Here is a 15891-nt window from a genome sequence, read left to right as displayed (position 1 = left end):
GCAAAAAGATATAAAATTCTAACAGTTAGCAAAAGAAAGCTGGAGTAGCTATATTAATACCAGTTAGTGTGACAGTTAAGACAAATAATATTACCAGAGATTAGGAAGGATATTTCTTAAGAAAAAAAGGAGCAACTTATAAATGGAGTTTTTAAAAAATATTCTTCTCATTGGTAGTAGTGGGAAACTACCTGGGGAGGAGGAGTGGGATTGGCAGTTGAGGGAAACTGCCAGGGGAGGGAGGGGCACACCTCATCAACTGGGCACCTGCATAATGAACATTTGTATACCTAACCCTGAATTGTAAAAATAAAATAAAATAAAGGAAAAAATATATATTCTTCTCTCACAAATCATTAAATAAACAAGAGAAAAAATCAATAAAGACAGAAAATCTCAAAAACACTATCAACTTCCTTGACTTAATTGATGTTTATAAAACACTAACACAACTGCAGGACTCATATTATCTTAAAGTGCACATAATATGTTTAGCATACAGACCATATTTGGGCTATAAAACTAGTCTCATTAAACATATAAAGATTGAAATCATACAGAATCATGATGATTACAAAGGAATTAAATTAAAGAAAATTGAAGAAAAACTCCAATATCTGGGAATTAACACATTTCTAACTAAGGGAAATTAGGGGAAAAAATATCTAAGCGACTTAAGCTTCCAGTTTCAGAAGTTAGAAACAAGAGTACAAAGTAAACCAAAAATAAGTAGAGAGAAGAAAAGAATAAGATAAGATAAGCAAAAATCAATGACATAGAAAAGAGAAAACAATAAAGAAAACAAAGCCAAGTTTGTTCTTTGAAAAAATAAAAGCAAATTAATAAATCTCTAGGTAGACTCATCAAGAGAAAAAGAAACAATTCAACAATATCAAGAATAAAAAAAAATTACTACAGCTTCTCTAGATAATAAAATGACAAGGGAATATAAAAATTTTATTACAGTAGTTAAAAACTTACCACTTAGTTGAAACGAAGACAAATTCCTTGAAAATTACAACTTATCAAAACTGACAAAAGATGAAACAGAACATCTGAATAACCCTATATCTAGTTATTAAAGATATAATGTTATTATAGATAAGATATAGGGTTATAAAAAGTTATATAAGATATAGGGTTATATAAAGAAATTAGTTTCATTATCAAGAACTTACCCACAAAGAAAACTCCAGATGTAGATGGCTTTACTGATAAAGTTTATCAACATTAAAAAATATATTATTATGCAAACACTTTCAGAAAATGGCGGGAACACTTCTCAACTACTTTTCAAGGCTAGCTTTACCCTGAGAGTAAAACCTGACAAAGATATTAGAAAAAAAGAAAACTGCAGACCAATATCTCTCATGGGTATAGAAACAAAAATCCTTAACAAAATATTACCAAATCAAATCCAGCAATATAGAAAAAGGATTATTCCAGGATTGTGAAGTTGGTTCAACATTTATAAATCAATGTATTTCACCATATTAACAGAATTAAGAACAGCAAGTGATTATTTCAGTAGATGCAGAAAAATCACTTGACATAATTTTAACACCCATTCATGATTTTAAAAAACTCAGCAAATTAAAATTCCTCATCCTGATGAAGGTCATGTATGACATATTTAATGACAAAATATTGAATGCTTTTTCTCTATGGTTGTAAACAAACCAAGAATAACCATTCACACCAATGTACTAATGCTTGTGTTATTTTAAAGTGTATCAATAATTTAGGATGGAATAGTTGGTGAATAAAGGGATGGATAGATAAGTAGAAATGTGATAAAGTATATATAGCAAACTTAATTATAGACTATAGGCAGTAGGTATGTGCACATTCACTAGTGCAATTGCAAATTAAATTAAATGAGCTAATATATATATATATATATATATATAACTGTATGGTAATCTGCTTCAACCATAATATTTATAAATGCTAAAAGTACTTACCAATTAAGATAAACCTGAAATGAGATATAATACTGCTGAAATGAATATAAATCAATGACAAAATATGATACAACATAAAAATTCAACTCATATACACTATTACAGCTCTATTGCCTAATGGGAATATAGCATTACGGTATTATTATGGATACATACATAAAATAATCTAGGGACAAAAAGTAGGAGAAAAAGGCTAAATGAGCGATCACATCGAGATTGGATGAGTTTTGATACTACTTGGATGCTGATGATTCTTCTTTCTTATTTGGGGAAAATCCAGTTAACAAATCAGTTTATCTATTATAAATTATGTGCCTTCTAAAGGACAAGTTAGTATAAACTCAGAGTTCTGGTTAACAACCAGCACTTTTTTTTTTTTTGCATCGGAATCTCACTCCATCATCCAGGCTGGTGTGCAGTGACACCATCATGCCTCATCACAACCTCAATCTCCCGGGTTCAGGCAATGCTGCATCAGCCTCCCTAGTAGCTGGCACTACAGGCACATGTCACCACGCCCACAACCAGCACTTTTAAGGCTTTACTTCCATGATTTTCCAACTTACACGGCATCTCTGATACTTCTACCTATGGCCTAACTGGTTGCTTTAACATATTAATACCCTAATATAAACGCTGGTCTCTGGGGTCAATATGAGCCCAAGCCAGCTAGGGAGGGAGCAGAAGGCCAGCATGGAGAGGAAGGAACCAGTTACTTTCTTAGATTTTTTTTTCCTACACGCTAATCATGATATCTGTCTAGCATAATGTTCTAAATCCTGTCCCAGATTCTTAAGATCTGATTTTAAAACTTTAGGAATTGTTTTACCTTGCTTTGAAGTGGGTTACCTACATCTCTGGCACCCATTCCACACTACAGATTGTGGTTCCAACTCAGATCCTGTGTGGAGGGGAACACCATGACAGCTTTGCAGCAGTCCTCTGATACTTCTAGCAAAATAAAAGGTATGGCATCAGAAGTGTATTAGAATACACTTTATAGAGAAATCTGACAGCATTTTCAATAAAGGAACTTATAAAGGTTATCCCCACTGAAAAACAAACAGACAAAAAAAAAAAAGCCACAGAAAGAAACTTTAACAACAAAACCCTATACCTTCTAGCCTGGATAAATTGACAACACACACAAAGAGCTTCCAAAAAACTTTTATTACTAAATAAAAACAAGTCAAGAAAAAAATAGATGCATATTTTTTCCTACAAAATTTTTAAATATTCAAGATATTTAATATTTTCCCATAAATGAGTTAAGATAAATTTAAAGATAAAAATCTTTTGCACTTAAGGTTTTCAGCTATCTTGTAAGGGATAAAGTGTAATAATTTCCTTTCTTCTACACTTTTCCATAAGACATAGGAGTTTCAGTTTTCTGTTGGAGTTGTCGGAAAAAAAAGACGTACCAAGATAAAAATCCCATCACATGGAAATAAAATTACCATAAAGCTTTATTTCTTCCTTTGTGTTTTTAGATTGACAGGTGTGGACAATCAGTACCGCGCTGGAATTTCCAACTCAGCAGGAGAAAGAGCTTAATTAAAAACGAGACACACTCTTTATTTTGTGCTTAAGAAAACAGAAACCACTTGTCAGTGTTTCTTTAAAAGTGCGATTGCCTTCTTTGCCATTTTGTTGTAAAGTCTGAGATGGTTGTCTCTAAACAGCACAACTTAAATGAAATCACACAGGGAAAGAAAATGCTTTGGAGGGCAGATTCAGTTTGACACAGAAGCACTAGAAGCTGTACACATTTGATGACATTAATTTAAAAAGTATATTCTTTGGAGTTTCTCAATAAACCCTCAATAAAGAAAAGGCTTTAATGTTGATTCAGGTGAGTGTTAAAATAAAGCTTTCTTTTCTGAAATTAGATTATGGGGTAAACCAAGCCAGATTATCTCTGCAGATGATATAAGCTATAATTATTTGGGGAGGTTTCAATCACTGTTTTGGGATTGATAGCCAAGGCTTTCTTCTTATTCTTTGTAGGCTTTTTAATGAGATATTTTTAGGAGAGCTGCTTTAGGTAGAAAATAGCAGCTTTTGAAAGATTAAAGGTACAATTATCATTAGAATAAAAAGTCTATTAAAAGGAGAATCTAAAACAGAAAGGTTTTTTAGATATATTTTACTATGCATTGTTTTCATAAAAGCTGAGAAAGGAAGAAAAGTAGTTCCTATAATATCTGTAGGATTATGCTCACATTAGCCCACATGAAAGATAAAATAAAGGGCTGAGTGTTCAAATTCTTTGCAATCAAGCTATTCTAGTGCCAAATCCATAATTAACTTTTTCACCGATAATCTATTTCTTGGCTAATATAGAAAAAAATGGCAGCCTCAATTCTTGGGGCTTAGTCACTATTCCTCTGCCCCCTCAAAAAATCCTGGAGTTTTGTGCACCTCTATGCAATGAAACAGTTATTTGTCAAATGTGTGACCATGCAATTACTCCTACATAACACCCAGATTGTACCATACACTACCCACATTGAATTTAATTGTGCTACTATGTCCCAGGCATTGGGCTGGGCACTGGGTATCCTTCTGACATCATTACCAATTTTGGAAATAGAATTAAGCAAATCAGAAGAAAACAGTGTTGCAGCAGAGGAATCTTAAATGGTTATCCATGAAGTTTAAGGGATATGATAGAGTGTAACTCATATTCAGTCTTTGGATGTAATTACTGGTCACCTAAAAGGGAATACATTAATCACCAAAAATATTAAGGCAGGCCAGGCACGGTGGCTCATGCCTGTAATCCCAGCACTTTGGAAGGCCAAGGCTAGAGGATTGCTTGAGCCCTGGAGTTCAAGACCAGCCTAGGCAGCATAGCGAGACCCTGTCTCTACCAAAAATAGAAAAATTAGCCAGGCGAGGTGGCATGTGCCTGTAGTCACAGCTACTAGGGAGGCTGAGGCAAAGGATCACCTGAGCGTAGGAGGCCCAGGTAATCGAGGCTGCCATGAGCCGTGACCATGCCACTGCATTCCAGCCTGGGTGACAGAGTGAGACTCTGATTTAAAAAAAAAAAAAAATTAGGGGGAGCCAAAAATTAACTCCCAAATGAAAAGCATCATTTCCGCATAGGCACTACCAGGTTTAGAAATCTCCATGTATGAAAAGTTGTCACCTCTAAGTCTCAATTCACAACTGAGAACCCAAAGCTCAAAGTATCCCCTAACATTCCATAAAAACCAGGAAGGGGCCGGGCTTGGTGGCTCAGCCTGTAATCCCAGCACTTTGGGAGGCCGAGGTGAGTGGACTGCCTGAGCCCGCGGGTTCGAGACCCACTTAGGCAACTTGGAGAGACCTCATCTCTACAATAAATAAAAAATTAGCCGGATATGGTAGCGCACGCCTATAGTTCCAGCTACTCGGAAGGCTGAGGCGGAAGGATCGCCGGAGACCAGCAGGTCGAGGCTGTGGTGGCTGGGAGCGGCCACTGCACTCCAGTCTGGGCAACAGAGCGAGACTCCAACTCAAAAACAAAAAACAAAAAACAAAAAACCAGGAAGGACCCTAGCTGTTGCTCCAGGGAAGGGCAGACCATGAGATAGTTCTCTCCTAGCTCCAAACTCAAAGTTGTTCAGCAGTTAAGATTCTGAGGAATAAAAACTGCAATTAATTGATCTTGAAAGCTACAGATATTCTTTCCCAAATATTTCCGTCACCATGATACAATTTTAAAAACAAAAAAGCATAAGGGTAGGCCACAGCCTGTTGGCAACGGCAAGAGGTCCATGATCTGTTTCCAGGTATGAGTAGCACCCTTTTCCTTAGTCATCTGGGGAATCTGCCTTGGAAGAAAGACAAATGTAAAAAAAGCATCCCTTTAATAACTCCACCCTACTCCAGCAATTGTGGTTTATTCAGGGGTGGGTTGAAGTAGGTGCAAATTAGTACAAGGCAGAAAAATAAGATAATGAAGTGGTTAGGATCAAACACTGCGAAGCCAGACTGCCAGCGTTTGAATCTCAGTTCTACTACATATGAGCTGTGTGACCCTGGGGCAAGTTACCAGCCTCCCCAGGCTTCAGATCTCTCACCTGTAAAATGGAGATAATAACAATGCTTACTTCATCAGGTCTGTGTGGGGATGAAAGGAGCTAATATCTATAAAGTGCTTAGAGGAGTGTCTGGTGCATAGTAAGTGCCATGAAAGTACTTTTGTTTTATTTTATTATTTTATTTTAGTCAGGGTCTCATTTTGTTGCCTAGACTGGAGTGCAGTGGTGTGATCACCGCTCACTGCAGCCTCAACCTCCTGGACTTAGACAATCCTTCCTCCTCAACCTCCTGGGACTACAGGCACGTGACACCATGCCTGGCTTACTTTTTTATTGTATTTTTTTGTAGAGACAAGTTCTCGTTATGTTGCCCAGGTTAGTCTCGAACTCCTGGGCTCATTGATTCTCCCACTTCGGACTCCCAAAGTGCTGGGATTACAGGTGTGAGCCACTATACCTGGACAGTACTTTAAAAAATAAAAACAGAAACTTAGAAAAAATGGTGTTTGGGGTTTGTAGAGTAATTTGTGCTGGTTAAGTGTGCAGGAATATTTTTATTCTAAGAGTTTTACACTCTGGATCATAAAGTACACCAAGCGCAAGAAAGTCTAGGGACTAAATGGAGTTTAGGAAAATCTTCCAAGTCTGACCAGAGAAGATCTCTTCAGCTATCTATGGCCCAGCCGGTGCTCTAATACATTAATACCCTGATATAAACCCTGGTCCCCAGGGCCAATCTGAGCCCAAATCACCTGTACAGGGAGCAGAAGGTAGGCACCAGAAGAAGAAACCAGTTATTTCCCATTTTTTTTTTTTCTGTACTCTAGTTGTGACATCTATGTAGCAAAATGGCCTAAACCCTGTCCCAGATATTCACTAACTGATTTTAAAACTTTTGGACAGGTTCTACTTAGTTCTAAAATCACTGACTCCCACAATGAACAGGAAATGACTGCATGACTGGAGGCCAGGGATCCTACCAGTTTATCAAATTAACCAGCTGGTTACACATTTTGAGCATCTATTCTGTGCAAGGCACTGTGCTAATGCTTTGGTCCTCAATGAGAAAAATGTAACATAGCCACAATTTATATATGCTATCATTTACAGTAATCTTGTCCTTTCCAATTCAGGTAAGTTCATAGGCCTCAATCAATACTAACTCTTCCAAGACATCTTTTTATGATTAAAATAAACATTGACATTGTGTAGCTTATTATTTTATGGCTAAATGGGAGAAGCTAAACTGTAGAGCTCGTTTTTCAAAGTGAAGTCATATGGCTACATTCCTATAACATTTTACATGGTGGATCTCTGCCCGGTCTCATCAAGGGCCAAGTTTCTTTTCCTTGCTGCTATTTCACTGTTTAACTCCGAATCAGATTTGTCCATGTTGTGGCCAGAGTTGATTGCCATGGAACCATCCACTTCCTCTGTTGTGGCTCTGTTTGGCTGAAGAAGAGTAGAATTTGGTTCTTTAGGACGTTTCCATTGTGGTCTGGTGACTATCCAAAAAATGAGGGCCCCGAAAACCAGAATCAGAAGGCCGAGGCTATTCGTGAAAACACCTTCTGGTGGGAACGTACTGTATGCAGGATTTTTCCTAAGAAACAAGAGAAAGTGTGTGCAATTATAAATAGGGGGATACAGCAACATGCTTAACAGTCTTGAATTTATCTACTCAGAATGCACACTGGTATAACTTCAATGTGAATTCCCTTAAAGCTTGATTTTAAGGAGAAATTTAAGTTATATTATAATCACTCAGTGGTATATTATGAAATTGTTAAAACTCATAAGTATGAAAATAATATACTCTATATAATATACAGAAATTAATAGATATAGGTAATAATAATATGCAGATGTATAATAACAATACATCTGGAACACTGATATTACTTAATAATTTTTAAAAGATGAAAGAAAAAGGATGTACACTGTAATTATAATTAGTATAAAAACATGCACATCAAAAAGATTGAGAGGGGCTGAGTATGGTGGCTCACACCTATAATCCCAGCACTTGGGAGGCCAAGGCAAGAGGATTGGTTGAGCACAGTAGTTTGAGACCAGCATAGGCAGCATGGCAAGACCCTGTATCTACAAAAAATAAAAAAAGCAGATGGTGTGGTGCTGGAAGCCTGTAGTTTTAGCTACTCGGGAAGCTGAGGCTGGAGAATCACTCAAGCCCGTGAGTTTGAGGCTGCAGTAAGCCGTGATCACGTCACTGTACTCCAGCCTGGGTGACAGAGTAAGACCCTAACTCAAAAAAAAAAAGAAAAAAGAAAAGGAATGCATAACTTCAAAATTTGTTTTGTAATAGTGGTACAATTTGTTGGACCTTTGGGCCTTCTTCTAAGATTTTAGCAATGTCATATTACATGTATGATATAATAAGTTGTATAAAAATAAATATTTTTTACATTACAAATTTTAATATTTTTAAAATGTATTTTCCCATGAACAAGTGTTTAACATTTTGTAGCTTAAGTACTATAATTAGAAAGACTATGCAACTTACAGGACAAAAATCAGCTTCTCTGTCACTCCCATAAGTGCAGTTGCAATCACTGTTCCAAAAAGGAGAAGTCCAGAATAAACATGTATGGGCATGAGAAATGCTCGGAGAGGAAGTGGAGCCCAAGGAAGCAGAAAGACCAAAAAACCTATGAGAAGCTAAACACCAGAAAGTTCAAAGGTTAAAATTTAAGGTTTTAACTAATTTTGAATTATTATTAAAGTAAATAATATGTGCAAAATAAGAAAACCTTTCTTATAGAATCAAGGGGCATAAAATGAAAAGTAAGTTTCCCCTACCAGTTCTACTACCCAAAGGTCATACCTATTGCTGCCTTCTCATGTATCCTTCCAGAAATTTACTATGCCTATACAAGTATATTATATATGCTATATACTATATAAACATTTTTTAAGTATAAATAAAATCTTATTATGCATGTTGTTCTGCATCTGACTTTTTTCCCTTAACAATATATCTTGGTGATCCATTCATATCCACACACGTTTATCTAGTTTATTCTTTTTAATGGTTAGGATTCTAAAGATGTAACAATTTATTTATATAGATCTCTATTTTTGGACATTTCTGTTTCAGGGGTTTTTTTTGCTATCATTAACAAGGCTATAGTGAACATTCTGGTAATTACTTGTTTGCTTTTATCAACTAAATAAAGCTGCTAATGTAGGAAAGGAAGTAAAAGATTTTTTAAATCACTAAAACCAAATACATTAGGCACATGATTTAGTCAATTCAACCTAAAAGCTATATGGAAAAAAGCTGACACTTTTGTTTTCTGAATTTTGCAGAAAAGTTATCCTCATTTCCTTTTATGATTAAATCCCTAGTGGGATACACCTTTGCAGAGAGACAGCAAGACTTGTTCATACACTGAAGTCTGCTATTTTCACTGTTCTGTTTTGTTTCCCCATAACTTCTCATGTTAAGTACACTCCTTTCTTCAAGAAAATACAAATGACTCAGTGGCTACTGAATTAGTGAGTTTTTCAGGTACCTATTTAGAATCCAGCACCCTAACATAACTACTATGAGAAAAGAGGAGTATAGGGAGAAAAAACACTAACATCACTGTTCATCTCTTCTGACTGAGATCCAAGAATGGGGGCAGGAGGAGGAGTCCAAAACCCTAACTCCCATTTAGAACACGCGTATGGGTGATATACAATGGTAATGCAAGGAAGTAACCAAAAATGCCTATGACAGACTGTTTGCATACTTATTATTCACTTCATACCAAAAATGCCTGAATATAATAGAAATGGTTCAGAGGGCTCCCCACTGGTGGTTCAGAGTATTCTTAAATCTCCTTCAGTAAACTTCAGTGACTCTATTAGTAACAAAAGGCAACCTTCCTGATGTTCATGTTGGGCTTTCTAGATGAAAAAAAGTGACTGTTGGGGATGTAGCACAATAGATTTCTCTAAGTTTTCATAACTTCTCTCTGACTTAATCATACAGAAAAATAGATTTCTAATATTCTTGTTCTCCTGACAACTTTTATTCCTAAGATTCTTACTGTGTTTTCTCATTACTTTCATGATGTATTGTGTGTGTCTCTTATAACACTGTAGGGCTCAACAATCTAAAGCACATAGGATGTCAGAAATCTGTTTGTGGGATCCTCAAGCAATTTACCTCCTCTACATCTTACTTTCACAATTAATTTTTTTTTTCAACAAAAGAAAATTACTCTTAGAAGGAAAGGGAAAACATTACAGAATGCTTCTAATGATGCAAATTTATAATTTATAAAAATTTATAATTTATAAATAATCATTCTGTTTCCTTTTATCCATCTTAGTCTTACCACCTTACATGTGAAGATGCTAACTTATAACCTAGTGGACTGAAAATTATAAGACCTTTTGTCCATCTAATCAGTGGAGGAAGTGTGATTCGTAGACAATGCACATCAGAAACACAATGTGAATTTTTCCGGGAAGATGGCAACGGGACAGGTAGGACTGTGAGGACTGCAAAAGTGAGTATCCATAAAGACTCTCTGTGAGTGGGTTTGTGCCAGTGGGTGAATGAAGGTCCGTCTGAGGGGAGACTTGAGTTCATGCACCTGGGGATCTCCTCTGGAGGTGACTGCAACCCCCTACCCCCCTGAGATTGGAGCTGCCAGCACACAGGATCGTCTGATGTTCTTGGGGCTCTGCTGAGAAAACGCTGCCAAATGCAACTGATCCTCATCACCTGGCACCCAGGCCCATACCATCACCTGTGACAGCAGAACAGCTGGAGCCCCAGATCCATGGGGAGAGCTGAAGAGGAGCCCCACCACCGGTGAGGAAAAGCCAGCCAGAGCCATTTTCTCTGTGCCGGGACCTGGAAGAGGCCTGCATTGCCTTGCTCAGCTCCATGCAGCCTCCAACCCGGGACCTGGAGGTTATCTAATCAAACTCAGAGAGACAGACTCCCCTCCCATGCTAGAACAGGCACAAACACGTCAGATCTGAGTGGGAGACTTGACAACAGTAGCAGCAAGCTGGGTGAGTCCAGATCTGATCCACCCTCCTCCTACAGTAGTCTGTGGGGCATCTGACCCACAATGAGAGCAACCCTTTCAGCCTGGGCTGGGAGCAGAGGGAAGGGGATGGAGACCAGAGTTAAAGGAAGTTGAAGTTACAGGAACTGCCTCAGAGTGAGTTTTTGTTGTTGTTGTTGTTTGTTCTGCTTGGATTTTTTTGTTTGTTTTAGTGTTTTTTTCTTTTCCTCTTTTTGATTATGTTTTCATACTTGCTTTGTTTCTGTTATTTTGTTGCTATTTTTTATACTTCTTGTTTGTGTATGGATATTTTTGATTGTGTGTTGTATGATCGTCTGTATGTTTTTGGGTTTTTTTTCTCTCTCTTCTGTCTTTGTTTGCCTCTCTTTTCATTTGTTAGCTGGTATGCCTGTCTGTTTTCTCTCTTCTTTTTCTCTTTCTCCACCATCCTCTCATTCCCCTCCATTCCTTTTCTTTTCCTTACCTCATCTTGCTTTTAGAGGGTAAACCTATAATCCCCACTACATGGAAGATTGTAAGGCTGTGAGAAGTAGGTTCTAGGGTGCCCATACACCTGTCAGTGGATACTGGGATCTGCAGATAGTTTCTGAATCTCAGTTCTCTCCTCAATTAAATCTCAAAACTGCAAAAAGTACAGCTCTCCACCCATAGTCCAGTTTCAGAATTGAACAAAGACAGAAGATTCACATAAGGAAGAATAGGAGATTGAGTAAACAGAAGTAAAAGCTAGCCACCCCACCCCACTGCCCCAAACAACAGAATTAAAGAAGAGGTTAAAAAAGGGGGAAGAAACATCAACACAAATGTACCCAAGGGAAGAATATGTGTCTCACACAGACCCCTGGGAGGTCAGCTACTGAGAATACAGACTTCAGAACACAAATAATTAAGAGTCCCCAGAATGATGGGTCTCAACCCCAAAACCCAGATATCAAGACATTAACAGAGAGAATAAATAGAATCAAGGAGAGTTAAAAGGAAAGAATGAAGCTGGTAATAGCAATAAAGAATACAGCAAATGAAACAAATAACAAATTGATAAGCATGGAAAGCAGAATTAACCAAGCAGAAGAAAGAATCTCAGAGCTTGAGGACCAAAATGTGGAACTAACTCAAACTGTTAAAAACATAGAAAAGAAGCTTAAAAAGAAAGAACAAAACTTTTGAGAAATGAGTGGTTATTTCAAGAGGCTGAACCTAAGATTAATTGGAATTCCTGAGGAAGATAGCAAGACAGAGACCACTCTGGAACAAACATTCCATGAAATTATCTAAGAACACTTCCATCACCTCATCAGTGACATGACCTTTCAAACACAAGAGATTCAGAGAACCCCTCAAAGACAGCAAATGAGAAGACCAACTCCTAGACACATAGTAATTCACCTACACAAAGTAGGCATAAAAGAAAAAATCCTAAAGGCAGCAAGAGAAAAAGGTCAGACTACCCACCAGGAAAGATAACTTAGAATAACAGTAGACTTATCTACAGAAACACTTCAGGCTAGGAGAGCTTGGAGCCCAATCTTCAAAGTTCTCAAAGATAAACAGTTTCAACCAAGAATTACCTACCCAGCTGAGCTAAGTTTCATCAGCGATGGAGAATTAAAATCCTTCCCAAACTTTCAATCCCTAAGAGCTTACGCTGCCTCCAGACCAGCTCTACAAGAACACTTAAGAAAGTATTAAACACAGAAGAAAGGAAGATGAGAACAACAATGCCCTTCCCAAGAATGCAAGAAAAAGATTGAAAGCACACAGGAATCAACCCAAAAATCAAAAGAAAGACAACAAACAAACAAACAGCAGCAACAACAACAAACTCTATAAGAACCTCATGACAGGGATAAACTCTCACATCTCAATAATTAGCCTGAATGTGAATAGACTAAATGTACCACTGAAAAGACATAGAATGGCAAAACGGATAAAATATCATGGGGCAACAATATATTATCTCAAAGAAACTCATCTCACCAGAGAGGACACTCACAGCCTCAAAGTAAGAGGTTGGGAAACAAAATTTAGGGCAAATAGAACACAAGAGAAAGCAGGAGTCACAATCTTAATATCAGACAAAATACCCTTTAACCTATTAAGAATTTAAAAAGATATGGAAGGTCACTACATAAAGATAAAACGTTCAATCCATCAACAAGAAATATCCATCCTAAACAAATATGCAACCAACATAGGAGCACCAACTTTCATAAAGCAGCTTCTAGGTAAACTTTAAAAAGATATTGACTCTAACACTATCATAGCTGGGGACTTAAGCAGTCTACTCACAACTCTAGCCAGATCATCAAGACAAAAAATTAACAAGGCAATCTGGAACCCCAATGTGTGACACTTGACCAAATGGACTTAATTGATACCTACAGAACACTTCACCCAACAGCCATGGAATATATACTCTACTCATCACCACATGGAACATATTGTAAGATTGACCACATCCTCCACCATAAATCAAGCATAAACGAATTCCATATGATTGAAATACTGCCATGTACCTTCTCAGACCATAATGGAATAAAAATAAATATCAACACCAACAAAGTTTCCCCCAAACCCACAAAGACATGGATACTAAACAGCATGATGCTAAGCAACTCCTGGAAATGAAAATGAAACAACTTACCAAAAACTCTGTGATGCCATGAAAGCTGTACTAAGAGGGAATTCATATCTCTATGAACACAAATGAAGAAAATGGAAAGATCACAAGTTAACAGCCTAACAAATCACCTAAGGAAGCTGGAAAAGCAAGACCATCAAAACCCTAACTTCAGCAAAAGAACCCAGATCACCAAAATAAAAGCCCAAATTCAGGACATAGAAGACAAAAAGATAATTCAAAAAATCAACAAAACAAAAAGCTGATTCTTTGAAAGGATAAATAAGTTTGATGGACCCCTAATTAGACTAACCAGGAAAAAAGAGAAAAAATCCAAATAAACACAATCAGAACTGTAAAAGATCAAGTCACAACTGACCCTGAAGAAATACAAAAGATTATTAGAGACTACTATATACAGTTGTATGGAAACAAACTTGAAAACATAAAGGAAATGGAGGACTTTCTGACGTCACACAACCTCCCCAGGTTGAAACAAGAAGAAATTGAGACCCTAAATAGATCAATAACAATCCAGGAAATTGACTATGCCATAAGAAAACTATCTATTAAAAAAAAAGCCCTGAACCAGATGGCCGTCCAGCAGAATTCTACAAAATATACAAGGAGGAGCTGATACCAATCCTATTGAAAGTATTCCAGGCAATTGAGAAAGATGGAACTCTTTCCAAATTATTTTATGAAGCTAACATCACATTGACACCCAAACCAGGTAAAGATCCAACAAAGAAAGAGTACTACAGGGCAATATCCTTGATGAACATAGATGCTAAAATTCTCAACAAGATCCTAACAAACCAGATTCAACAACAATCTCAAAAATCATCCACCATGACTAAATGGCTTCATCCCCTTGGATGCAGGGCTGGTTCAACATTCATAAGACCATAATCATAATTAAATACATCAACAGATGTAAAAACAAGAACCACATGATTATATCATTAGCCGTAGAAGAAGCTTTCAATAAAATCCAGCACCCCTTCTTGGGAAAAAACTCTTGAACATCTAGGCATAGATGGAACATACCTCAAAATAGTAAGAACTATCTATGAAAAATCCACAGTCAGCATACTGCTAAACAGACAGAAATTGGAACCATTCCCTGAAAACCGGAATAGGGAAACTCTCACTCTTTCTTTTCAACATAATTTTGGAAGTCCTAGCTGGATCAATCAGACAAGAGAAGGAGATCAGGGGTGTCCAAATAGGAAAAGAGGAAGTTAAGTTATCCCTCTTTGCAGACGACTTGAGTGTATAACTCGAAAACCCAAGAGAATCTGTCAAAAACATCCTTGCCTGATAAGGACTTTGGCAAAATCTCAGGGCATAAAATAAATGTGCAAAAGACAGTGCATTTCTATACACCAACAATAAACAAACAGAAACCCAAATAAAAAGCACTATCCCATTCACAATAGCCACAAAAAAATGAAATACCTTAGCATCTTCCTAACCAGAGATGTGAAAGACCTTTACAACACAAACTACAAAACACTGTTCAAAGAAATCCAAGAAGATACACACAAATGGAAAAATATTCCATGCTCATGTATTGGAAGAATCAACATTGTTAAGATGTTCATCCTACCCAAGGCAATCTACAGTTTGTTTGTTTTTTTTTGAGTTGGAGTCTTACTTTGTTGCCCAGGCAGGAGTGCAGTGGCACACACACGGCCACTCCAGATTGCCTGCTGGGCTCTGGCAATCCTTGAGCCTTAGCCTTCCAAGTAGCCAGAACCACAGGTACGCGCTACCACTCCTGGCTAATTTTTGATGTATTGTAGAGACAAGATCTCATTGTGTGTCCTGGGCTGGTCTCAAACCCGTGGGCTCAGGCAATCCACTTGCCTTGGCCTCCCATAGTGCTGGGATTACAGGCTGAGTCACCCAACCAGGCCAGCAATCTACAGATTTAACACAATACCCATTAAATCACCAGGAGCATTCTTCTCAGACCTGGAAACGACAATACAGGAATTCATATGAAAACATAAATGACTACAAATAGCAAAAACAATCTTCAACAACAACAACAAAAAAAAGCAGGAGGTATTACACTCCCAGACTTTAAACTTTATTATAAAGCTACAATAATCAAAACAGCCTGGTATTGGTACAAGAACAGGCATATACACTAATGGAACAGGGTAGAGATTCTAGAAGCAAAACCTCAATTTCTTAACCAATTCATTTTCAAC

The 15891-nt window shown here is 37.2% G+C and overlaps 1 protein-coding gene across 2 annotated transcripts in view; it reads right to left on the bottom strand.

Annotated features, from left to right (window-relative positions):
* Positions 1-6503: 6503 nt before the first annotated feature.
* Positions 6504-15891, bottom strand: part of LOC103272937 (cytochrome b reductase 1) — a 37515-nt gene continuing 28127 nt past the window's right edge. The window contains exons 2-3 of one of the 2 annotated variants that reach the window (XM_021718749.1): positions 8520-8674; positions 6504-7598 (exon numbers count right to left, since the gene is read on the bottom strand). In XM_021718749.1, the coding sequence (XP_021574424.1) occupies positions 7548-7598; positions 8520-8674 (206 nt within the window). In that variant the 3' untranslated portion in view covers positions 6504-7547. The remainder of the gene's footprint in view (positions 7599-8519; positions 8675-15891) is intronic. The other variant, XM_008070401.2, reaches the window with a different exon arrangement.

This window comes from Carlito syrichta, unplaced genomic scaffold, assembly GCF_000164805.1.
Source record: "Carlito syrichta isolate Samal-C Ts95f unplaced genomic scaffold, Tarsius_syrichta-2.0.1 Scaffold313382, whole genome shotgun sequence".
In the NCBI taxonomy this organism is placed as follows: Eukaryota; Metazoa; Chordata; class Mammalia; order Primates; family Tarsiidae; genus Carlito; species Carlito syrichta.
Note: the sequence above shows the minus strand (reverse complement) of the source record. Positions and strands in the feature narration are given on the sequence as shown.